This window comes from Anas platyrhynchos, chromosome 14, assembly GCF_047663525.1.
Source record: "Anas platyrhynchos isolate ZD024472 breed Pekin duck chromosome 14, IASCAAS_PekinDuck_T2T, whole genome shotgun sequence".
Lineage (NCBI taxonomy): Eukaryota > Metazoa > Chordata > Aves > Anseriformes > Anatidae > Anas > Anas platyrhynchos.
Window position 1 is genome coordinate 5,967,293 of NC_092600.1, and position 22,119 is coordinate 5,989,411.

General features: G+C 57.2%; 3 protein-coding genes across 4 annotated transcripts; 2 read left to right on the forward strand and 1 right to left on the reverse strand.

The window, feature by feature from the left end:
* Nucleotides 1-130: 130 nt before the first annotated feature.
* Nucleotides 131-11,634, reverse strand: DCTN4 (dynactin subunit 4). 2 transcript variants are annotated; one of them, XM_027468390.3, is made up of 14 exons: nucleotides 11,429-11,634; nucleotides 10,629-10,699; nucleotides 10,080-10,258; nucleotides 9,150-9,193; nucleotides 8,268-8,375; nucleotides 7,654-7,674; nucleotides 6,657-6,730; nucleotides 6,448-6,560; nucleotides 5,035-5,144; nucleotides 3,959-4,032; nucleotides 3,491-3,545; nucleotides 2,905-3,012; nucleotides 2,516-2,613; nucleotides 131-1,833 (listed from the first exon to the last, which is right to left on the reverse strand). In XM_027468390.3, exons 1-14 carry the CDS (start codon nucleotides 11,561-11,563, stop codon nucleotides 1,620-1,622), a joined length of 1,404 nt encoding a protein of 467 aa, XP_027324191.1. In that variant the 5' UTR covers nucleotides 11,564-11,634; the 3' UTR covers nucleotides 131-1,619. The 2 variants fall into 2 exon arrangements, with proteins under 2 accessions (XP_027324191.1, XP_027324193.1); XM_027468392.3 differs by lacking the exon at nucleotides 7,654-7,674 and having other exon boundaries at nucleotides 11,429-11,633.
* Nucleotides 11,635-13,311: 1,677 nt separating this feature from the next.
* On the forward strand, nucleotides 13,312-15,388 carry SMIM3 (small integral membrane protein 3). Its single transcript, XM_038186459.2, has 2 exons — nucleotides 13,312-13,466; nucleotides 14,444-15,388. Exon 2 carries the CDS (start codon nucleotides 14,586-14,588, stop codon nucleotides 14,754-14,756), a length of 171 nt encoding a protein of 56 aa, XP_038042387.1. The 5' UTR covers nucleotides 13,312-13,466; nucleotides 14,444-14,585; the 3' UTR covers nucleotides 14,757-15,388.
* Nucleotides 15,389-19,876: 4,488 nt separating this feature from the next.
* On the forward strand, nucleotides 19,877-22,021 carry GPX3 (glutathione peroxidase 3). Its single transcript, XM_027468347.3, has 5 exons — nucleotides 19,877-20,117; nucleotides 20,726-20,879; nucleotides 20,998-21,115; nucleotides 21,202-21,301; nucleotides 21,399-22,021. The coding sequence occupies exons 1-5, from the start codon at nucleotides 20,031-20,033 to the stop codon at nucleotides 21,603-21,605; spliced, it is 666 nt and encodes a 221-aa protein (XP_027324148.1). The 5' UTR covers nucleotides 19,877-20,030; the 3' UTR covers nucleotides 21,606-22,021.
* The last annotated feature ends 98 nt before the right edge of the window (nucleotides 22,022-22,119 follow it).

Below are 22,119 nucleotides of genomic sequence, written 5' to 3' on the forward strand. Positions count from 1 at the left end.
TGGGATTGCGGACGAAACCATTTGGGCGGTGGGGGGGGGAGAGATGGGGACCGAACCATTGCGGAGGGAGGGGGGGAGCCCAGGGGGAATGAGGGGGGAGAAACCAATGTGGAAGTGGGGGGGGCGCTGCCATTTTTATGCATTTATTCCTTTATTTTAACGATAATTAGTGTTATTTGCGACGGACAGCACGGGAGGCCGAGAGGCAGGCGGCTTTATTACTACAGCAGTCAAGCAGGAGGGCAGGGGGGCGCTCACACAGGGACAGACAGACGGACACACAGCCCCCACACAGCCCCAGGAGGCAATTTTGGGGTGTTTTGGGGGCAGTGGTTAATTAGTGTGGGTACAGGCAGGGAGTCCCGGCTGGCAGAGCCCCACATGAGCGTCTTTTGAGGAATTGAGCTGCAGGGGGCTGGCAGGGGGCCTGGCGCCCACCACCACCACAGCAAGGCCATGGGAAGGGGCCGTGAAGGCCAAGAGTGAAAATGGGAGTGAAAAGGAGGCTCCTGAGGAGGGATCTGCTCCTGGAGGCCCTGCCCGTGATCACTGCTCGCAGCAGGGACTGCGGCCAGGTCACACCGCAGAGATCTGTCCCCAAGGGTACAGGGTGCACTACTGACAGCACAACGCTCCTTCCTCCTCCACTCCCCTCCCACAACTGGAAAAAAAGACAAAGCACCAACCTGGCCAACCTCTGCAGCTCCTTTTTGTATCCTGGACCTAACTTGAACTCTCCACGTTTAAGTACTCTTCACTTGCTATCTTTTAACACACATCTATTAATACCAAGACTGCCAGGCAGCCTCTCAGGACCGCTGCTGCCTCCGCAAAGCAAGGCAGCAGGATCTGCTTTCCCAGCTCGTAATAATCTATCATGCTACCACAGCCAGCTCGCAACACAACGGGCTCACAGCGCAGTTGGTCACCACTCAAATCCACGAACACTACAGTACACTACACTGGGAGTTTAAGGGCAAACCGACCATCTCCTTTGTGAAAAGACGCAGCACCCCGGCTAAGGAAGCTACATGTGCCAGGGGCTTTTCACGAAAATAAAAGGGTTTCGTGTCCGAGTGCTCCACGGTTACTTGAGGTATCCTACAAGGAAGCAGAAAAAAGAGAAGAAAGCAGCATGCTGCTGGCAACAGACCTGCCAGAACGCAGCAGACCTTGCCACCTCCTAAAATACTTGTTCGAGAAGGGCGTAATTCTGTGTGAGATGAGACATTCACTATCAGGTACGTAACATTAGGTTTGCAGGCTGAAAAAAAAAAACAATACAGGTTCTTTTTTTTTTGTTGACACAGCCAAATTCAGCCAGGAGTAGTGCAAACCTGGAGAAAGCTAGCTCGATCTGCGTGCTGACACACGTGCTGCAAGTTAAACTAGCCTGTGGCAGTGTAGGGAAGCAGAGCGTTAGTGGGCACTACGATAAGAGGAGAACAAACCATCCCGAAGCACAGCACCCCCACCCCGCAGCCTCCTCCTCGTGGCCTGGCTGGGGTGCGTGGCGCACACCCACACAGCAGAGGAGCTGACAGAAGGTTTCACCAGGGCGCACTCGTTCACCGACAGTCCGTCCTGCGGCCAGCCACTGGGACACAATTCAGGAGCTTTTAGGGGAGCACTGGGCCGAGGCTGAGCTCGACGTGGTGGGTGAGCCAGATGACCTCGGAGATTTGGTCGCCTTCCTCGCTGGGCCGGATGGGAGCAGCCAGGTTTTTGAACTCGTGCTTCATCTTAAAGCTCACGGTCACTTCGCCCTCCTCTTTCTGTGGGGTGACCTTGATGAAAACTCCTACCTTATTGGCTTTTCTGAAGGCAATAATGCTGCAAGGCAGAAAACAAAAGAACTGGGTCAGCCGAGTTCTCCAACAATTGTTCTGAGAGGCTCATTCTGGTGCCGTGTCAGAGGGATGCTCAGTTTACAGCCCGCAGGCTGCACATGCCCTGCCAGAACAATTCTCCTGGTGTGTAGCTTGCTCCCTGCTGCTCTTCTTCCAGGAGACAGCAGCCCCTCCTGCCCCGTGAGCAGGATGTGGTACCCCCTTCATGCTGGCAGCTGACAAACCCACCACACAGAACAGGCCTGCTTTGGCCATAGGAGTTACAGACCCCGTTGTGCAACAGGGAGAGGCCGTAATATTTTAGCTCCAGTTGCTCTGTAAGAGCCTGCAGAGCATATTCCACTCTGAGGCCTGGAGGTACCTCTGTTGCACCCCTACTGCATAATTCTGGGCACTCCTGTGAACCCTCTGCTTACAAAGGAGAGGATTTCAAAGTATTCCCAGAGAGAATCAGTACCAGCACCTGTAACCCAACCCTTGCCTTAGATCAAACATCTCCTGAAGAGTCCAAACCACAAACAGAAAAAAGATTTGCACTGCTAATCTCTGACTGAAATATGTGGTCAGTGTAACAAGAAGTACTGACGAGAGGTTGAGAGCAAATTACTTGGTTCAAGTGCCAAGTATTTAAGGGGCAGGATGCCCACAGAACAGACCGCACTCACTCAGGGTCATCCTGGAAGTCTTGAGGCTCTGCCAGCTCATCATACTCTGCTGCAGCATCTTTGCCAGCCAGAATTAGCTCCTTGGGAGGAACTGCCACCTGAAATGACACAAAGAGAAGCAGCCTTTTAGTACTCACCACCTACACTACGAGCAGGGCAGAGCACTCCCCTTCTGAGGTCTGCCTTACTATGGCTTAACAGAAGTGATTCATCCTTGGCTTTCCTCTCTAACAGTGCCCAGTTACCACTCTGCCTAGAAGTTGTGCATTTCTCCCTTGGGCTCTGGATCTCAGTGAGCAGACACCATTTTAAAATGCATTATGAGCTGACGCTTACACTGGTGATGGTCATTTAAGCCTCCAAGGAATAAAATCAGGAGGGCACAGTACCTTGGCAGTGCTGTTGATGTTGTCAGGGTCTCCCTCCTCACACTCCAGCAGCGTGACGTGTGTGATGTTCTCCACCGGATTGGTCAAAGTCAGAAGAACTTGGCTTTCCTGGAAAAGATTCCAGAATCCCAGGTCAAGAAGTAATTATTCTAAAAGTCATCTTTACTGTGAGCACCTCCACATCCTGTGACTGATTTACACCTTCAAAATTGTCTCAGGTACTCAAAGGACTGAAAGCAAAGAGCCCCGTTCTGTACAAAAGGTGGCAATGTCACTCAGCACTCTTTTTAATAGCAGAAATGCATGTCTTTGGACTCTAGCCCAGAGTCCAAAGTTTATTCATCAGCTATAATCATGTACTTGCAATGCCAGACATCACAGCACACTGTGATCTACTCATGCAGAGTGACAAGTACACACAGCGTTATTCTGACCACTCCCTTAAACCCTGTGCCCTCTCTGCAACGAGCGGAGCCTTCAGGAAACATTCATCACACCGTGCAAGCTCCCCAAAAGATCCCACGTGCACACCTCTCAGCTGTGACTCACCATAAAACGTTTCTGGAAAAAAAAAAAAAGCACTGACCTTCATGTAGCGCAGGTTGGGAATGGACATGATCCTCACTTCAGGGATATAGTTCCTGCAAGGAGAACAAAGCAAATGGGCACAAGGAACTGTGCACTGTCTGCAACCTAAGTGTGTAGTCACAGGCACCCAGCAAGACATGTTCTACACTACAAGAGTTGAGCTTACATCAAACAGATAAATAAAGTGCCCTTTTGCTATATAAGGCTAATCCTTTTAACTCCTGCTGTGACATGGGGCTGGAACAGCACACCATCCCTTCTTTCAAACTGAAGTTTTCAGCAGATTATGAAGCAATCTTACTGAAAATTTACCCAAATAAATACAAAAGGCGATTACATCATTGTAAGAAATGTCACAATCAATCATAAAAGAGGTCAAATCAAAAGCACAAAAGAAATGGAAATACAAGGCTTTAACTAAGCGTTGGTAGGCAGTTGTTACCCCCAGCCCCTGCATCTTACTTACACAGCAACCAGCTGGATCTTGAACTTGATAGATGTTGGATTGAACTCTGGTTTGCTCAGGTTATGCTCACATTTCTAGAAGCAAAGATATTTTAGTAAACACCAGAAAACAGCATGCAGTCACAAACTGATGAATCAGAGCTGCAGGCACAGTGCCACCAGCCACAGCACTACCCCTCTAGCACAGCACACGTAACAGCTATCTTGGGGTGCACGCAGTCAGACCAGTGTCAGGTTATTGATATTTTTGAAAACGTCATTCCAGCAAAGCTAGTGCAACCTCAGAAACACGAGATTCAGAACCAGGATAAAAAATACTCAAGACACTGAATGCAGCAGGAAGAAGGCACAAGTAACTGCAGCCATTTGACTTATACTCCAGAATCCATTAAATAGCCAACAGCTGCAACCCAAAACTGATCTGCTCACAGACTACTCTTCCAATACAGGCCCAGCCTGACGTTATTATTTCTGAGAAAATAATCTGCATTTGCAAAGCACTTTGCATCTTAAATACTTAGAAGAATACTGCTCTATTAGCCTGGGAACTAGATCAATATCCCCATTTCGCTGAGAAAGCAAGCAGCTTTCTGAAGATGATGTAGCAAGTCAAAGGCAGAACTTGGATTTAATTCTTGCTTGTCTTCGCAGCTCTCTGCTTTTCCACTCTTTCTGCCTTCATTCCAGGGGCAGTTTCACCACTCTACGGTGCCTATCACTAATATGTTGTTTACTGACTTGATTTTTGTCTTTAATAATAGCAGAATTTTGTAATGCCAAGTGTACTGGCTGTTTTCTGTAAGTCCTCTGCTAGGCACAGTGCACAGACACTTCTGCAAATTCACCTTTGTGTCTTTGTGTGTCTTTGACAGTGTGGCTACCCCTTCACATTTGTAGTCACATCAGAGATGTGACAGTTTCCCTTGTAACTGATAACAGCACCGAGAGAACGTTCTAGAGAACTTACAACAACAAGAAGCATCTGAGCAGCTTCTTCTAAAGAGAAATACAGAGCCCATTTCCCCACATCCCAATTTCTGTGAGCCTACAAGTGCTGTTTCGTATTTAGCCACCTACCCGGCAGCGCAGCGAGCGTTTGATCAGGAGATGCTTGTGACGTGGGTAGAGCTGGGAAGCACAGATCGGCTGGAAATCGGGCTGCAGCAAACGCTGATGCAGGGTCGTCACTGGGTACACAAGAGAAAATAAACCAAGTTTATGTCTTACCCAGGCTTACCCAGGCTGGAACTCAAGCTAGACTGTAAATATGTGCTGTGCAAGCATGCAGTGCGCTGTGCAGAATTTAATTTCACCTGCACCCACTAATGCAGAAGCCACTGGTAAGTGTCACTGTTCCTGGCAGTGAATGAACACAAGGGTAAGAGGGGTAAAAAGGGCTGCCCTGACTGGGCATGGTAACATTTGTACAATACAAGTGCCAAGCCAGGAGGAACAAGAAACTGTGATCTGTTTTTGAAGCTCAGCTGAGATGGCAAGAGTATTTTATTGACATCTAGAAAACAAACCATGCTTTTGCAAAGGGCAAATCAGATCTCATAGCTTTGTTACTGTCACAGCAGGGCACTGCACAAGCAGAACATCCAGCTTCTCCGTAAGGATTTTGCATAATTCAGACTCATGCAGAGAATTAGTGACTGCATAGTTCCAAAGGCAAGGAACCACAGTGGCCAAACTCCCCGAGGGTTTCTCCCCCAAAACAGGCTCCCGGTGAATATCCCAGCACCTAACAGGCAGCGAGCCACCTGGCTGCCCCCCTGCCAGGGAACCACTGTGAGTTGTTTTCTCCACCAGCATCGTATTTTCACAACTCTGACGGAGTTTTACCACAAAGATGCTCTGCCCCGTTCCAAAAAGCCCTCATGAACTGATGTTGGTGGACTTTGTGGTCCCACAGAACTACTGAGGACATCTGACCTGCTTAAAGCCACCTCAGCAGGAAGTCCACATCGCTTCCTGTACCCGCTGTTTTGTCCCATTCACCCCCCAGTTTTCTGGGCCGATTTACAATATTTGCTGATTAAATCACGAGCCAGCTAAAGCGTCCGCAAGCTGTTCCAAGCTGATGTCAAAATAATGCACAATTGTTACTGAACAGGCCAATTAAAGTGCCAACTCCCCAGCAGCACAACCACTTCCTTATTTCCTGCTACTATTTGAAAAAGAATGTCAGCCCTTTCCTCCATCCAAATCTTGACATTTCGCATGCAGAGGAACCAAAACCAAAAAAAAAAGAGGAAACAATAGTAAAGAGGCCTGCTGGTTTTGGCTGTGAGCTTTTCACACATAATACAAAGCTGAGCTGCAATCAAAATTACCATTTAAAAGGTCAAAAAAAAAAATCACACCATTTCAACAACAATGTAAAAATTACTAAAGCCTCAGAGCAATAGGAATTCTACTGGCAAGTCTCCAAGCACTACCCACGTTATAGAAGGGAATGGCAGAAGTGCCAGGCCATTAAGGCATTACCCTCTGTCAGGTTGATTGGTCTGGTGTAGTAATCCTCAGGAAGAGGTTCCACTTCTTCCACTGCATCAGCTGGCTCAATCTTGATCTCCTTTTGGTCTTCGCCTTCTTTCAGACTGATACAAAGTAAGGGAAAATGTGGTCAGAGAGAACACCTCCTCCCCTACACCTCCTGTCCTTCCCACAGAGATAACCCCAGCCCAGGAACTCACGAGAGTCCAGCGAGAGCACTGATCGGGGCGCCGGGCCTCTGGCGTTGAAGCCTGGTTCCCAGGCCGTATTTGTCCTGCAGGGAAAAAGGTGCAGTCAGAAAAAAGCTTCTGTCCTGCTTCCTGCCAGGACAAAAAAGACCTCCTGCAAACTCACCCTTTAAAACTGCATGACAAGCATAGGGAAACAAGCAAATTAAAGCAAAAAGGGAAAGGTATTCAAGGCCTCTCAAGATTATTTTTCCTGCTCAAGCTGTTAGTAAGGAGAAAACAATTACCACTACGCTGCAGACTGGAAGAGGCAGGTGTGTGTGTACTGCTTATAAAATTGTTCCTTCCCTTAACCACCAGCCTGCAATACTGACGTGTTCTCTGTACTGAACAAGTAGTGCAAAATGAGAGTTCAACTGCCTAAGAACTGGGTAAACACGATTATGTGTCCATCTGAGATGCTCTGCAGTGCTCCTAGAAGCAGCTGGAGCCTTCAGCTTCCTCTGAGCCTTGCTGCTCTAACTTAGTTACTCTGACTCTCTCGCAAGGCACCACGGCTTGGCAGGAACAGCTGAGCTACCCCCCAGCTTCCTACAGCTGAGAAGCACACAAGACGTTAGGAAGCAATCTTCCTTCCGGGCAGAGCTGAAAATCCAATTCTCACCAAATGAGAAATGTGAGCGTCAGCCCTGGTGATTCTTCAAGGATCAGGAGACTGATGTCAGTGCCGTTTCCCTCCGGCAGGTAAGATGTCTGTGTCTTGGCCAGGCTTTGTGAAGGAATGTTTTTAAACCACATGCTACTTACCCAAAGGCACTGCCTGCTTCTAAGCTAATAAGCAGTATTTTTTGCAACACGTTACCCTCTAACTAGCTAGCCCTCGGGTGCCTTTGTTCTAGGCACGTCCAAGTCAGAGGCCCTGAGGACAGGTGACGAGCAGGACACGTTACTGCCCTTCAGTTGGTACCGTGAGAGCTTTAACAGCAGCAGAAACCGGGAAGAGACTTACCACTACGTGTATAGTGTGTTGCTGTGGAGAGCCCCCAAAATAGCAGCAGGTAGCAACGGAGACAAAAAATGCAGCCATAAGACACAAGCAAGGGCACAGAGCAGGCACAGTTAATTGAGAAGTAGCAAGCATACGCAGTACCTAGCTGAACAAAGTAAGCATTTATCTGGCAGGTACAATAAACAAGTTATTCAGGCCATAATCGAGTGTTAAAGTTCAGTTCAGATGAGATTTCACGCAGCAAAGCGCAGGATAATTCTGATCTGTTACCGAGCAGTGGTATGAAACTGTCCTGAGAGCTACCACTGGTATCATGAGTGCAGTTGTGCTGCATTTCACTGCTGGATAAGGTGTTCCTTCAGCTGGCAGCTACAAACCCTTCTGGCACTATCAGAGAGGACTATCAGAGAGTGAGGCAAGGCAATACACAACGCGGGCAAAACTGCTCGTCCCCAAAGAAACCCAAGTGCCCTAGTGCATTTTCTTAATGATCCCAGTTAGGAACAAATAAAAAAGCAGAGCAGCCCTATCATGCTACCACTCGGCTAAGTTTCCAAGCTGCTGCTGCTGCACATCGCTGCTCCTGCGCTGGCAGCACGGTGCTCACAGCTCACCGAGAAGGCCAGCGGCATGTAGTTTCGGCGTCGCACCAGCTTCTTGCGGTCCCGCTCGATCTTCTCCTTCTGAGCCAGCTGCTGGTAGTACTCCACCAGCTTGTTAATCTGCAGGGGTGAGGAGGAACAGATACACAGTGAAAGGAGAACAAACGCCAGACCAGCTGCAGGAGCCGGCGTGTCTTAATATTTCTGTGTCTTAATTCTGTGCCTCAGCAGTTTGGGTTAGTGCTGCAATCAGCACCTCCCCACCCAGAGGCTGATTTATGTTTAGTGCAGAGCCCTGACTGGTGGCAAGGAAAGGTCACAGAGGTGCGGTTCTGTTTCCCAGATCCTCTAAGCACTGTTGCTTGGAAAATAAGTTCTGTTCACATGAAGAAAGCCCACCAAGCACACTGCATGGTAGTAACTGGGCATAAGCCCCTTTTAGATTCAAACCTTTTCTTCTTCCAGAGCAATCTGCATGTTTTTGAACTTGACTGCAGTAAGAGTTTTAAATGGAGACCAGTGAAGCAAAATCTGATGTGCTCTGTCACAGGCTAGCAGCACTCTCCCTTAGCTAGCAGCCTTCCCCACGTTTCCCCAGTTCCCCAAGACACACAGACACAACATGCTCATTAGTTTCATTTTAACAGCGCCGCTAGACGTGATGTTTGCAACCAGGTGTCTTCTGAACTTGGATTTCACACCGTGGCATCCATGGAAGAGCCTCTCAGAGGCCTCCCTTCCACTGAATTCAGTCAAGATAGAGATCATGAGCTGGACCTGGCATCTGAAGAATTACATAGGTGCAGAAAAAGCAATCGAGAGGGCTCAGCACCTCTAACAGCTCTTTCTACCTGATGCTACCTCAGCCTAAGCACGGCCTTCTCCTTCACTCACCCTCTGCGTGTGGGGATTCTCTGGTTCCTGCCAGCCGCCACTAGCTGTGTGAGAAAGAGAAAGAACAAACTCCTTAGGAGAAGGTTTCTTGATTCTACACAGAAATCACCAATACTCTTGAAACATGGCTTGCCCTATGCTCACTACGCTTACCATTACAGATCTTCAAGCTCATACCTGCATAACTATCTACGTCTGAAAGCTTTTCCCAGGCAGGTTTGGGTTGAAGTCACTTGCCCAGCTTTTATACTGTGTTTTTAAACAACTGCTGCTTGACAGATGCTCAGCACAGCCCGCAGCAGCATGCAATTAAGTTTACAAGAACACTCTCTTATTTCTAGCTGCCAGTGTCCCTGCATCTTCAGCTCCAAGTCTACAGTCACAGGAACACCAGAAATCAAAGAGGACCTGCTTGGTCTACTCAGCCTCGCTCCTGGAGCCAGACAGACGCTTTCTGCATGCCTTACACGTCAAGAAATAGATAAAAGCTTTGTTCCAGTGCTGTCATTAAGAGAAAAAAAAAACAAGTGCAAAGACTAGCACCTCTGAAATAAGCCTGAGTAAACAAAAGTGACAGAAAATAAACTAGGTTTCTATGCTGTTAGACTGAGCAACTTCAAAGACTCTGAAGGCGAACGAGCAAGCTCTCCAGAAGGGGCAGAGCCCACTGACTGTCAGAGCCCCGTGTTTTACAGCTTCCTCACGAGGCAGGTAACACGAGCCTGGCAGCAGGCCAGATGTTACATGCACTCAGCTCTGCAGCCACGACTTCAGAGACAAATCATTTTCCTGTGAATTCCCCAACCGTGACTCAAAACCTAGACAAACATTACACCCACCATCCAGCCAGAAACCACCTTTGATTATCTTTTAACTTCCGAAAGACGCCGGACTCCTGCTGTTAGCCTCGTGCCTTTGCCTGCCACTTACCAACAGACTTATCTGCCATGCCCACATCCCGGGAAGTCCAGCGGCAAAACCCGCAGGCCAGGTAATAGGCTTTCTTCATCGTAGTTTTGGCCGGGTCATCGGGGAGCGGAGCAGGAATACTGGTGGCCCGGGTAGAAAGGGTGTGCATGCAGCAGGGGCAGTCAAAGCAGTTGGCACACCTGGAAAAGAGGAAAGCCTATGTGTGAGAGGGAGCTGACGAGGCCCAAACGCAGCCCACAGGCACAGGAGAATGCTTTCAATGAGCAAAACATGATTAAAATAATAAATGTTCCTATCTAATGCAGCAGCACTAGAGGAATGGAGGAGATTAGGGTCAATGGCAGCAATGAGAAATGTCTGGGTGATAGAAGGAACACTGCTCTTTGTGGTTTGAGAGCAGGTCACCAAAAAAAGGATGACACCAAGGGTACGTGGCACATGGTGGGGAGACGCTTTGTCCCCTAACGGACTAAAACAAAATGAGTGATGTGATTTCTGAGGAGAGCTTCAGGTGCACGTGGCCGAGGGGAGCGGAGGAGCTGCCCTTACCTGTTCTTCTTCAGCTTGGCTTCGGCCGAGGGCATGTTTTCCAGGCAGCTGGGGCAGTAGTGCGAGTCCACCTGCGGAACAGCACAGGGACAGGCCCAGGCGCCCCGTGAGGCTCTGGGTTCGGGGATATTTGTGGGGTTTGGCTCGGATCGGCCCCTCCCAGCCCAAACTGACCCCACTGCCCTCAGCCCAAATTACTGTTTAATTAATCCCTACGAGGGGGGGCTCCTCAAGGTGAGGGGCTCAGACCAGACACGAAGGGGCCCTCCTCAGCCCCCGGGGCTGCCCGTGGGGGCTCCGTGAGGCGCGACCCCTTAATTTGTGCCGTTATTGTGACAGAAAGCTTCAATAAACCACTTTTTTCTTTATTTTTCCTTTTATTTTCCTTGGTCACCCACCGGGCCAAACCCCACACGTTCCACAAGCGCCTCCCCCCTGCCCTAGGCTCATTTAATTATAATTAATTAACGCTGTGGCAATGAGCCAGGAGCAGGCGGCGAGGCCTCCCCTCCTCTCGCCCTCCCCCCGCCCTGTCACCCCCCAACGCCCCTCACACACCGACCCCCCTCACAACTCCCGCCCCCCCAGCCCGTCTCCACCAATCACAGCCCTCCCCGCGCTGACTGACAGCACCGCTCAGCCAATCCACGTGCCGCGCCCCTCCCCCTCCCACACCCACCGCTCCTCTCTCTACGCCCGCCCCCCGAGCCCCTCCACCAGCCAATAGCAGGGCGGGATACGAAAGATCGACAGGCGAGGCGGCCAATGGGAAGGCAGCGGCGCGGCCGGGCCGGCGTTACCTCGTGCGAGACGCACTCGAGGGAGCGGAGCTCGCTGCAGTAGCGGCAGAAGTAGAGCAGCGGCAGCGGCGCCCGCAGCTCCTTCTCGCCGCGCACCAGGTACAGCACCCGCTCCGACTGCAGCAGCGACGCCATCTTGCCGGGGGAGCTGCGGCCGCCGCCGCGCCGCCGCGCTGACGTCACCGCGCAGCGCGCGGGAGGGACACGTCATCGCCCCGCCCCCTTCTGGGGGGGGGTGGAGGCCACGTGATCAGTGGGGTTAACCCCTGCGGTGCCGCGGGGGAGTGGGGGGGTGTGCAAGGGGTGTGCAAGGGGTTGTGCAATGCACAATGGTTTAGGCAAGGGTCTGTGCAGTGTGCAATGGTTTATGCACGAGTTTGTGCAGTGTGCACAGATTTATGCAAAATGCAAGGGTTTGTGCAAGGCTCTGTGCAATGCACAATGGTTTATGCAAGAGTCTGTGCAGCGTGCAAGGGGCTGTGCATGCGTTTATGCAGTGTGCAAGGGTTTGTGCAAGGGTCTGAGCAGCGTGCAATGGTTTATGCAACGGTTTGAGCAATGTGCAAGGGTTTGTGCAAGGGTATATGCAGTGTGCAATGGTCTGTGCACGGCTTTATGCAGTGTGCAAGGGTTTATGCAAGGGTCTGTGCAATGCACAGTGATTTAGGCAAGAGTCTGTGCAGCGTGCAAGGGACTGCACAGATTTATGCAGCATGCAAGGGTCTGTGCAAGGGTCTGTGCAATGCACAATGAGTTAGGCAAGGGTTTGTGCAGTGTCCAATGGTTTATGCAAGGCTCTGTGCAGCGTGCAGTGGCCGTGCATCACCTGCGTGCCCCCCGCAGCGTTGCAGTGGCCGTGCAGTGCTGTCAGGCGTGCGCCTGCCCGAGCAGGACGTGGTGGCACAGGGCACACCCTGACAGCAGGGTCCCCACCTACCCTGTGGGTGCTGTGGGGCGCAGCAGTGCCCAAACCAAACCACACCAAGCGACCCAGCAGCAGCCCCGTGCCGTGGGATCCACCAAAACCCCCCCACAGAGTGCTCAGAGGGCACAAGGTGCATCAGGACTCGGGTCCTGGCAATGCCACCGAGGCTTCCCATGGGGTGTCCTGCAGCGTGTGCCCCCCCCCAGCCCCGTCCCCAGCCCCTGTCTCTGGGTGCAGCCCCGGAGGGAAGCGGCGAGGCTTCCTCTGCGTGCTGATAACCCCGGGCAGCGTCATCTGACGGCAGCAGCCAGCCCCAGGCAGGCTCCGTGCCCTCCTGCCCCGCTGCCGAGTGCTCGTGGGCCTCTCCTGCTGCTGGTACCGTGCTTGGCCCTACAGTTGTACCCGCGTCTGTCCCCACACCTGTCCCCATACCTGTCCCTACGTCTGTCCCCATATCTGTCCTTCTGTTTGTCCCCACATCTGACCTCGTGTCTGTCCCTATATCTGTCCCCACGTCTGTCCCTCTGTCTAGCCTTGTGTTTGTCCCCATATCTGTCCCCGTGTGTCTCCCCATATCTATCCCCACACCTGTCCCTACGTCTGTCCCCGTATCTGTCCTTCTGTTTGTCCCCATAGCTGTCCCCACATCTGTCCCTGTGTCTATCCTTGTGTTTGTCCCCATATCTGTCCCTGTATCTATCCCCACGTCTGTCCCTGTGTCCGTCCCCATACCTGTCCCTACATCTGTCCTTCTGTCTGTCCCCATACCTGTCCCTGTGTCTGTCCCTGTGTCCATCCCCATACCTGTCCCCACGTCTGTCCCCGTGTCTGTCCCCCTATCTGTCCCTGTGTCCATCCCCTATCCATCCCCACACCCCCCCCGTGCCCATTCCCGACCCCAGCCCCTCGTTTCCCCCCCCCTTGTCCCGGTTTCCCCCGGCCCCCCCCGTGCTCCCCCTTCCCCTCCTCTCCTCCCAGCCCTGCCCTCCCTCGCCCGGCCCCATCCCTTCCCCTTTCCCTTCCCCTCCCCGCCCCGTCCCTCCCCCTGCAGCCGCCCCGGGACCGGGTTGTGGGATCGGGGCAGGACGGGGACGCGATCGCTCCCCGCCGCAGGTGAGGGTCGGGCACCGGGGGGGGGGGCTTCGGGGATCGTCCCCACGGGGTCTCGGGGCTGCCCGGTGCTGCTGGCCCCAGCCCCAAAACGCGTGGCCCCCGGGGCACCCCCGGCACGGAGAGGGAGGGTCCGGGGGGGTTCTCCCTGTCTGTGGGGGGGGGAAGCACCCCAAGGGGGTCGGGGTGGGGTGGATGGGGTTGGGATGGTGCTGGGACTGGGATGGGGCTGGGATGGGATAGATGGGGCTGAGATGGGTGCTGGGATGGTGCTGGAATGGGGTTGGGATGGGTGCTGGGATGGGATGGATGGGGTTGGGGTGGGTGCTGGGACTGGGATGGGTGCTGGGATGGGGTGGATGGGACTGGGATGGATGGGACTGGGATAGGATGGATGGGTGCTGGGGCTGGGGTGGGTGGTACTGGGATAGGATGGATGGGGCTGGGATGGGATGGATGGGTTCTGGGATAAGATGGATGGGTGCTGGAATGGGTGCTGGGACTGGGATGGATGGTACTGGGAAGGGTGCTGGGGCTGGGCTGGGTGATGATGGTACTGGGATGGGTGCTGGTGGTGCTGGTGGTGGCACTGGGTGCTGGGGCTGTGGTGGACGGGTGCTGGTGCTGGGAGCTCAGCCCCACACGTGCTTTGCACCCCAAGACCACCCCGATGCCCTCTGTGCCCTTATTCCATTAACGAGCCGTGCTAATTAGGCTGTGTGACTCAGTAGGGAGCCGCGGGAGGGGCCGGGAGGTGTGGGGGTGCCGTGCTGGGGGGGTTGGGACCCGTTGGGGTGCCCAAAGCAGCCGCTGCCCCCCGGGAACCTGCACTGCCCCCCCAGAGCCCGGGCACCCCGCTGCGGGGCTGGGCAGTGCCTGGGGGGAGCAGTGGGACGCCGCCTGCCTTCATCAGCTCCTCTAATTACAGCAGCAATTAGCAGGGAACTTTTTTCTTTTTTTTCTTTTTGGCTTTCATCCAGCCGCATCAGAGCGCGCCATAAATCCTCCCTCAGCCTTCCCAGAGGAGCTTTGGCTTTGTGCTCTCCGAGGAGCCCAGGCTGGAGGCGATCTCCCCGGGGTGCTGAGCGCCCTACGGCTCGGGGCACCCCCCCTTCTTGCAGGATGGACCTCCCGGACCCCACCGCCCTCCCCAAGCACATCTTGGACATCTGGGTCATCGTCCTCATCATCCTGGCCACCGTCCTCGTCATGACGGCCCTGGTGCTCTGCCCGGCCACCGCCGTCATCATCTATCGGGTGCGGACTCACCCCACGCGCAACAGCATCGTGTGAGCCCGGGCTGGGCACCAGGAGATGGGGCAGGAGCCGGGCTGAAGGCACCGAGCCCCCCCCCGGGAGCAGCAGGGAGCCCGTGGCCCCGGAGCTGGGGGGCTGTGGGGACGGGGAGGTGACGCCTGGATGGTCCCACGGTGCCGAGCTCGCCTTTGCTGGTGACCCCGGCTCCTCGCAGCTGTGTTATTTCCCCATCGGGACCCTCCCTGGGATCAGCAGGTGGGCAGCAACGGCCCTAAATGCCCGGCAGAGCTGCTCCCTCCTGGGTGACCCAGCTCTGGGGGTGCTTGGAAAAGAGGAGTGGAAGCAGGAGGAGGGATGCGGCTTCTGGTTGCGCATCCAGAAACTCTGCTAAAGAGTCAGTGAAGGAGCCCGTCCCTGCTGCAGGGCAGAGCAGCAGCTGGCAGCAGCTTTTCCACGTCCCAGGTATCTGCTGAAACTACAGGAAAACCCTGTGGGGCGCTTGGGTCCTGCGCATCTCATGGGGTTGAGGAGTGTGGGCAGCCTGTGCCCACGTGCCCCTCGCCTGCCCCACTCCCTGTGGCACAGGCAGCAAAAGGAGCTCGTGCCCAGGCACTGAGAAGGGCCGAAAATCTTTTAGACTACTCAAAAATAAACAGGACTTGGCTCCACGCGTGCGTCCTGCAGCTCCGTGCAGGCTGCGCTTGGTGTCGGGGCGCACGGCGGGGCCCCCTGCCTCCCGCAGCACGAATCCTCAGCAGGGGCTGCCGGTACCCGGGGGGCTTCCTGGCGGTGCCGAGCACATTTTGGGGCCGTGGCCACGTTTCTCAGGCGTGGGCGACCTGCGTCACTGCCCCCGCAGCCACCCCGGCTCGCCAGGAGCCCTGCACGTGGCAGGAGCCCCGCGGCACCGGCGTCCCGGTGACTCAACACCAGAGGGGCTGTGAGCAACGGGGTGAATCAGGCTGGGATGTGGGAAAGGCGGCGGGGGGAAGCGGGTTAAACCCTGATCGCACAGCTGAAGAGTCGGCCCCTTGGGTGCTGAAGGCTGAAAATGGGGCTGGGGGTGGGGAAGGAGCCCGGTGTGGGGATGGGGACCCTGGGGAGCGGGGACGGCCACCCTGGAGCTGTAGGATGTGGCTGTGCCGGGTAGGGGCACCCCCATATTCCTCACCCTACCTGGAAAAGCATTTTTACTCAGCTCTCCCCTCCGGAGCCACAGCCCTGGAGGTTCCACCCGGATTTATTTGTCCTCCACCCGGCGCTGCCTGTCCTTTGTTCCTCCCTTCTCCCTCCCTCGCTGGCACACGCGGTGCCGGCGGCTGGAGGCGATGACGCCGGGTCCGAGCAGCCCCTGCTCTGCTTCCCCCTTGCTCCCCGTCCCCCCCGGGCTGCCGGCAGCCTCGGCAGCCCCCAGGGAAATCCGCAGCAGCGGCGGCACCGATGCAGCTTCCAGGAATCGGCACCGTGAGAGGAAGAGGCAAAACCACGCGCCAGGCTGTGGGCGGCGAGGGAAGCCTGGCCGGGGGCGAAACGCTGCCGAGGAAAAGCCTGAGCAGCTCCCCCAGCCCTTCCCGGGGCCGTTTCCAGCTCCCCTGAACCTCGTTTTCTCCTTGGGGGGTGTGCGTGAGGTCGCCTTTTGTGGTGGGAGCTTTCTGGGAAGCACGGCAGAGGTTTCCAGGAAAGGCAGTGAAAAGGAGGCTTTGTGCAAGGAGGCAAGAAGCCACTCGGAACAAAACAAGAGGCAACGGAGGGGAGGGCGAGGGGGAGCCGAGACATTTTTAAGGCGTGACAAGGGGGGAATTGGACTGGGGCTGCTGCACGCTTGGAAATTCCTCCTGAGAGCCAGCAAGAGAAGCAAATCCTCGCGGGGCCCTCGCTTGGAGCAGCGCCCGAGGTGTTGGGCAGCCTTTCCCTGGGGTTTTGCAGGAGAAAAAAACCTTCTGCTGCCCAAAGGGAGCCGGGGGCTCGTGATGTGTGCGCCCAGGGGGGGTCAGGGCAGGTGCTGGGGGGAGGCTGCCGGCCCCAAGGACGTGGAGGCTGCTTGCGGCGAGGCGCTGACGCAGGATGTTATTTTTCAGCTCGCTTCCGAGCGGTGACGAGAGCTGCCAGGAGCAGAGCAGCAGCCACATCGCCTGCACGGCTCCTGCGTAACGCTGCCCAGCCGCGCCGAGGAGGTGGGGGCTCCTCGGGAGGGTCGTGGGGGGCTCCGGCAGCAGCCCCCCTGTGCTGTCTCCAGCTTCTGAGCCTGTCCCTGCAGGTCGCAGGGAAGGGGATGGGGTTTGTGCAGCCGTAAGAGGTTTGGTAACGCATTTCCAGAGGAGAGCAGGAGCCGACCCCAAACATCTTGGCCAGGGGGGCTGAGGCGGCATTGCCTGCAGCAGCTGCTGGCACAGGACCCACACCGAAGCCCTAAAAAGAGGCCCACGGGCTCCCAAACCTCCCTCTGAGCTGGCTGCAGTGCAACAAACAGCAGAGTCCTCGCACCCCGTGGGCTCCTCATTTCTCCACTTTGGGAAAGAACAAATCCCAGCCGGGGGCATGGCCGGGGGCTCCTTGGGCCGGAGGGAGATGGGGAGCACCCAGCGGCCACCCTCATCCCCTCCCCTGCCTGGCCGAGCCCCTCTCCCATCAGAGTTTGTTTTGCTTTTCCCTCCCGTTGCACACCTAGAACAAAAGTTCAGAGGTTGCCCCGGGACTGACGCTGTGCCAGTGCCACGCGCCGGCTCCCGGGCTGTGGCCAGGGCGCACGGGGGGACCCCTGGTGCCGTGGAGAAGGAACAAGCACCGCCAGGGGACACGGGTTTGGATGGGATCAGCCGAAAAGCACCTGGTGCTGTGCTGCGCACCCGAGCGGTGAGGGGCAGGATGCTGCTGGCCCCCGGGGAGGTGGGGACGGGGGCTGGAAGCGCCGCTGGCCCCCAGCCTCAGCCCCCTGCCAAACAGCTGCAGCAGGCGGGGGCTGGCTCCAGCCCGGCTCCGGAGGAAAAACATCCGAGGAGGGAGGTTCACGCGTGGTCAGCCCCTTATTTTAGTTTGGTTTTGGAAAAAAAAAAAAAAAAAAAAAAAGCAGTTCAGGAGCGGGTCAGCCCTCCCGTGCGCATGGAGGCGATTGGGGATGTGTGGGGAGCCGCGGCTGGGTGCAGCCCTCCTCCCGGCCCCAAATCCCTGGGAATGATAGAAAGCTACCAAAGCCCCACAGGGGCAATTAGGGCATGGAACAGGGGTGGGAGGCTCTGCCCGTGATGGGAAATAGCGGGGAGGGGGTGCAGCCCCGAGCAGCTCCGTGTGCCCAGGGTGTGCAGCCCTGCCGGCTGCGGGACGTGAGCGACGTGCCGGCCCCGAGCTGCAGCCCCTCCATCCCAAACGCACCCCGAGCCCAGGAGGTGGGAGGGGAGGGTCAAGACTGCTTTCTCTGGCTCTTGCAACCTCTCTGGTTTTGGCAAGGAGCCGCCTCACACCGCCCACGGCCACGTCTGCGAGGGGTGAGCGGCGCATCCCGAGCACCCCCTGCCACGGGAGCACAGCGCTCGGGGCTCTGAGCGCTCCCCAGGCGGGGGCTGAGCGCTGTGAAGGATTTCATCTCCCACCCTGCAGCCCGCTGCCCGAGCCAGGAATCTCCAGCCGGGGGTGGAGAGGTCAAAAAGGCACTTTTATTTTTTGCTGTTGTTTGTGTGGAGCGGGAAGACCGCCCTGTAGCGCTCCGGGACAGGCTCTAGGGAAGGGCTGCGCCACTAATCCTTGGGGAAATGCCACCCAAATGACAGAGGGACCCGCAGCGACTGCCCCACAGCCTGGCTGTGGGGTCCCCTCCACCCAGAGGCACCGCTCCCTCGTGCAGGGAGCTCCCTGTGCCAGCTGTCCCCTGCCACGGGCATGCCCTGTCCCTTTTGTCCCTAGAAAAGCCCGGAGGTTCAGTGCTCGGCAGCCCCATTTCCCCGATTTATTGAGCAATCCCAGCTGCTTCCCATCAGCAGCGTGTCCCTGCCTGCCGCATTTCCCCCCACGCTGGCCCCGAGCAGCCCCCAGGGCCGCTCGCCCCCAGCACGGTGAGCGTCCCCGCTGCTCCCTCCTGCACCAGCATCGGCCCCCAAACCCCAAACCGCTGCCGGTGGGTGCCAAATGCAGCCCCCCAGGGTGCCCCTTCCCACATCCCAGCTCCTCCGTGCACCCAACGGTGGTTTGCAGCCAGCCTGTCCCAGCACGTCCCGTTCCTGCCTTCCCCGTGGGACGGGGATCGCTCCCAGCCTCCCCCAAAGCTGTGACCTCGCTGCCCTTCCCGGGAGGCTGCTCTTGACAAAGCCTTGGCAGGGCTGGCCCTGCTTTCTAGCAAAGACAAACTCCCACGCCGGTGCTGGCAGCAGGGTGTTTGGGGTCCCCCGGGGCTCCCCCACTGCCACCCTTTGCCCCGGGCCGGTCACCCCCTGACCGCAGCCTCCCCCCCAGCTCCTCTCCGGCCGGTCGATCCTCCCATTAAATTATTTTAAGGGGCTTAAGGGAATTTACACCTCACCACGGATATTTCCTTGGAGCCGGCCCAGGATAAATGTTTGCATTCCCCGGTTAGGCAAGCAGGGCCCTGGAAATTCCTGTCCCTGGGGACAATGAGGGCTAAGGGACCGCCGTGCCCTGCCCCCGGCTGCTGAACACAGCATCTCTTGGGGAGCAAAGCCCCCCCAAACCCGGCGTGGCTTTGGGGAAGAGAAGGAAAGCCCCATTTGCTCTGGCTGCAGATGTGAAGCTTGATGGATGCTTCTGCACCCCTGAGCAGCACGGCCACGGGGGGAGAGGGCACTGGAGCTGGGGGGGACCCCAAAGACCCCTGCCCAGGCTCCTGAGAGATGCTGACGGAGGGATGTGATGGGGTTGGTGGTGCTCAGCTCCCAGCCCCCAGCCCAGTGACCCCAGACCCCGTCCCCAGCCCGGTGACCCGCTCCGCGCAGTGCCCCCTACCCAGCACCCCCTCCCTTTCCACCCCGCAGCGCGTTGCCCCCACAAAACCCAAACCCCACGCCCCAAAAATACACCTTGGCCCCGCCACCTCCCCCTTAGAAAAAAAAAAAATACCCAAAAACCGTTAAAAATCGCCCCCTACGAGGGCGGGGGCGCTTTGCGCAGCGGCCGCCCCAGGGCGCACACGGTTAACGCGCGGCCCCGTCCCTCCCGGCGGCGATTGGCTCCGCGGGGCGGCCCCGCCGCTATTTCCCCGTCGCCACCGGGCTGGGAACGGGCAGAAGGCGACGAGGCTGAGCCCCTCCGTGCCGTTTTCCCGGGGGGTGCCCTCGCCCACCCCCCCCGCAACCGCCCCCAGCCATGGGGAGCTGGTGCCGGGGAGCTTGGATTTTGTCCCTCGTCTTGGCCGGATTCGTCCAGCCGGGGCAGAGCCAGGAGAGGGAGAAGGTATGGGGTGGGGGGCGGCCCCCCCCAACACGGGGGACCGCGGGGATGGTGGTGTGGGGTCGCGGAAAGCAGCGGGGGGGAAGCCTCGTGTGCGCCCGGGGTGCGGAGCGGAGCAGGATCCGGCCGCACGGAGGCTGAGCCCCCCCCCCGGCAGAGCCCCCCTCCCCGTGACTCTGCGTCCTGCCAGCTCCCAAAATAGCCCCCGGGTGCCACTCGGGTGCCCTGGGAAGGCGAGGTGCCCCCCCCCAGGGTTAACCCCTGCTGCTCCACCCTCGCACTTCTCCTTGGGGACCCCATCCTGCCCCGCTCCGCCCGGTGCCCGGTGCCAGCCCTTGCAGGGCTGTTTTCCTGCGGGCGCTGGCACGCTGGGGCTGCTGGCTGGCCTCTCGCCTCGCTGTGAGATCCCTGCTGGAAAAAAAAAATAAATCCCTGCTGAGCCCTGACCCCGCTGCGTGAGCGTGCACCTCTTTTTGCACACGCGTGTGTGCGCAAAGCTGCCTGGCTCACCGCAACCAGGGTGGCAGGAGAGGTGAGGGTGACAGCCACCGTCCCCATCCCGTGGGTTTGGGTGGCTCTGGGACACCCCCACCCCGCTCCCCGTCCCGCAGGTGAAATGCTATGACTCGGTGCGGGGCACCATCTACGACTACGGGGCCCTGACCATCGACGGGGACGAGTACATCCCCTTCAGGAAGTACGCGGGGAAGATGGTGCTCTTCGTCAACGTGGCCACCTACTGAGGGCTCACCCTGCAGTACCTGGGTAAGGAGGGGACGGCTCAGGGCCCTGGGGACCTGGGGAAGGGGGGACGCTGCCCCCCCAGCAGCAGGATCCTGGCTCCCAGTCCCACTAACCCAGCCCTGTCTCTGTTTGCGCGCAGAACTGAATGCACTACAAAATGAGCTGGGGCCCTACGGGCTCGTGGTCCTGGGCTTCCCCTCCAACCAATTCGGGAAGCAGGAGCCTGGCCAGAACTCCGAGATCCTCCCGGCGCTGAAGTGAGTACCGCAGGGGTTGCTGATGAGGTTTGGGGCAGCCCCCCCTGTGGGTGAGGTGTGGGTCACCCCCTGCTGTCCCCCTGCAGGTACGTCCGGCCAGGAGGCGGCTTCGTCCCCAACTTCCAGCTCTTCCAGAAAGGGGATGTGAATGGGGCCAAGGAGCAGAAGGTCTACAGCTTCCTGAAGGTGGGTGCAGTGCCAAAGGGGGGGGCCAGCACCCAGCGTGCCTTATTTTTGGGGAGGGGGACACACAAGGCACTGACCTGTTGCCCCAACCTTGCAGAACTCCTGCCCACCGGTGGCGGAGGAGTTCGGGAACCCCAAGAACCTCTTCTGGGAGCCCCTGCGGAACCACGACATCAAGTGGAACTTCGAGAAGTTCCTGGTGGGCCCCGACGGCGTGCCCGTCATGCGCTGGTACCACCGCGCCAACATCGCCACCGTGAAGAACGACATCATCGCCTACATGCGGCAGCAGCGGGGGCAGTAGGGCCGGGGAGGAGGGGGTCACCCCACGATGCCCTCTCCCCCCTGAAGACCCAACCCCAAGCTGCATCCCCGTCCCTCTCCCCGAGGACCATTCCCCACCGCCTCCTTCCCACCTCCCCCCCTGCTGGTGACCCCCCCCCAAGCCACCAGCTCGGCCACCAGCTCACCCCAAAGCTCAGCGGGCGCAGGGGTCGCCCCCCCCGGGGGCAGAAGTCCGCATCTCCATGAAGGTCTGGCCCGAAAGCCCCCGCTGTGGGGCGGGCCGGGCCTGATCCTGCCCGGGCGCGGAGCAGCTCTTCAGTGCATTCAGGCTGCCCGCGGTGCCGCGCAGGGACGCGCTCCTCTCCCAGCCCGGGGGGCCAGACCCCGTGTTCCCCCCCCCTTAGAAATGCCAAATAAAGGCTCTGCAAACGCGCAGCCCTGCTTCTGCAACAGGATTGGGGGGCACCGAGAGGGGACACAGGCGTCACCTACCTCGGCTATGGGGCAGGGGACAAGCCGAGGATAGGGGACAG

What these genes read in the sequence shown, in the direction of transcription:
- DCTN4 (XM_027468390.3), bottom strand. Translation starts at nt 11,563, where the DNA reads ATGGCGTCGCTGCTGCAGTCGGAGCGGGTGCTGTACCTGGTGCGCGGC. An exon ending in AACACACTATACACGTAGTG is followed by an intron (nt 6,731 to 7,653) that starts GTAAGTCTCTTC and finishes TTTTCCCTGCAG; the next exon opens with GACAAATACGGCCTGGGAAC. An exon ending in ACCAATCAACCTGACAGAGG is followed by an intron (nt 5,145 to 6,447) that starts GTAATGCCTTAA and finishes TTGTGTACCCAG; the next exon opens with TGACGACCCTGCATCAGCGT.
- SMIM3 (XM_038186459.2), top strand. Translation starts at nt 14,586, where the DNA reads ATGGACCTCCCGGACCCCACCGCCCTCCCCAAGCACATCTTGGACATC.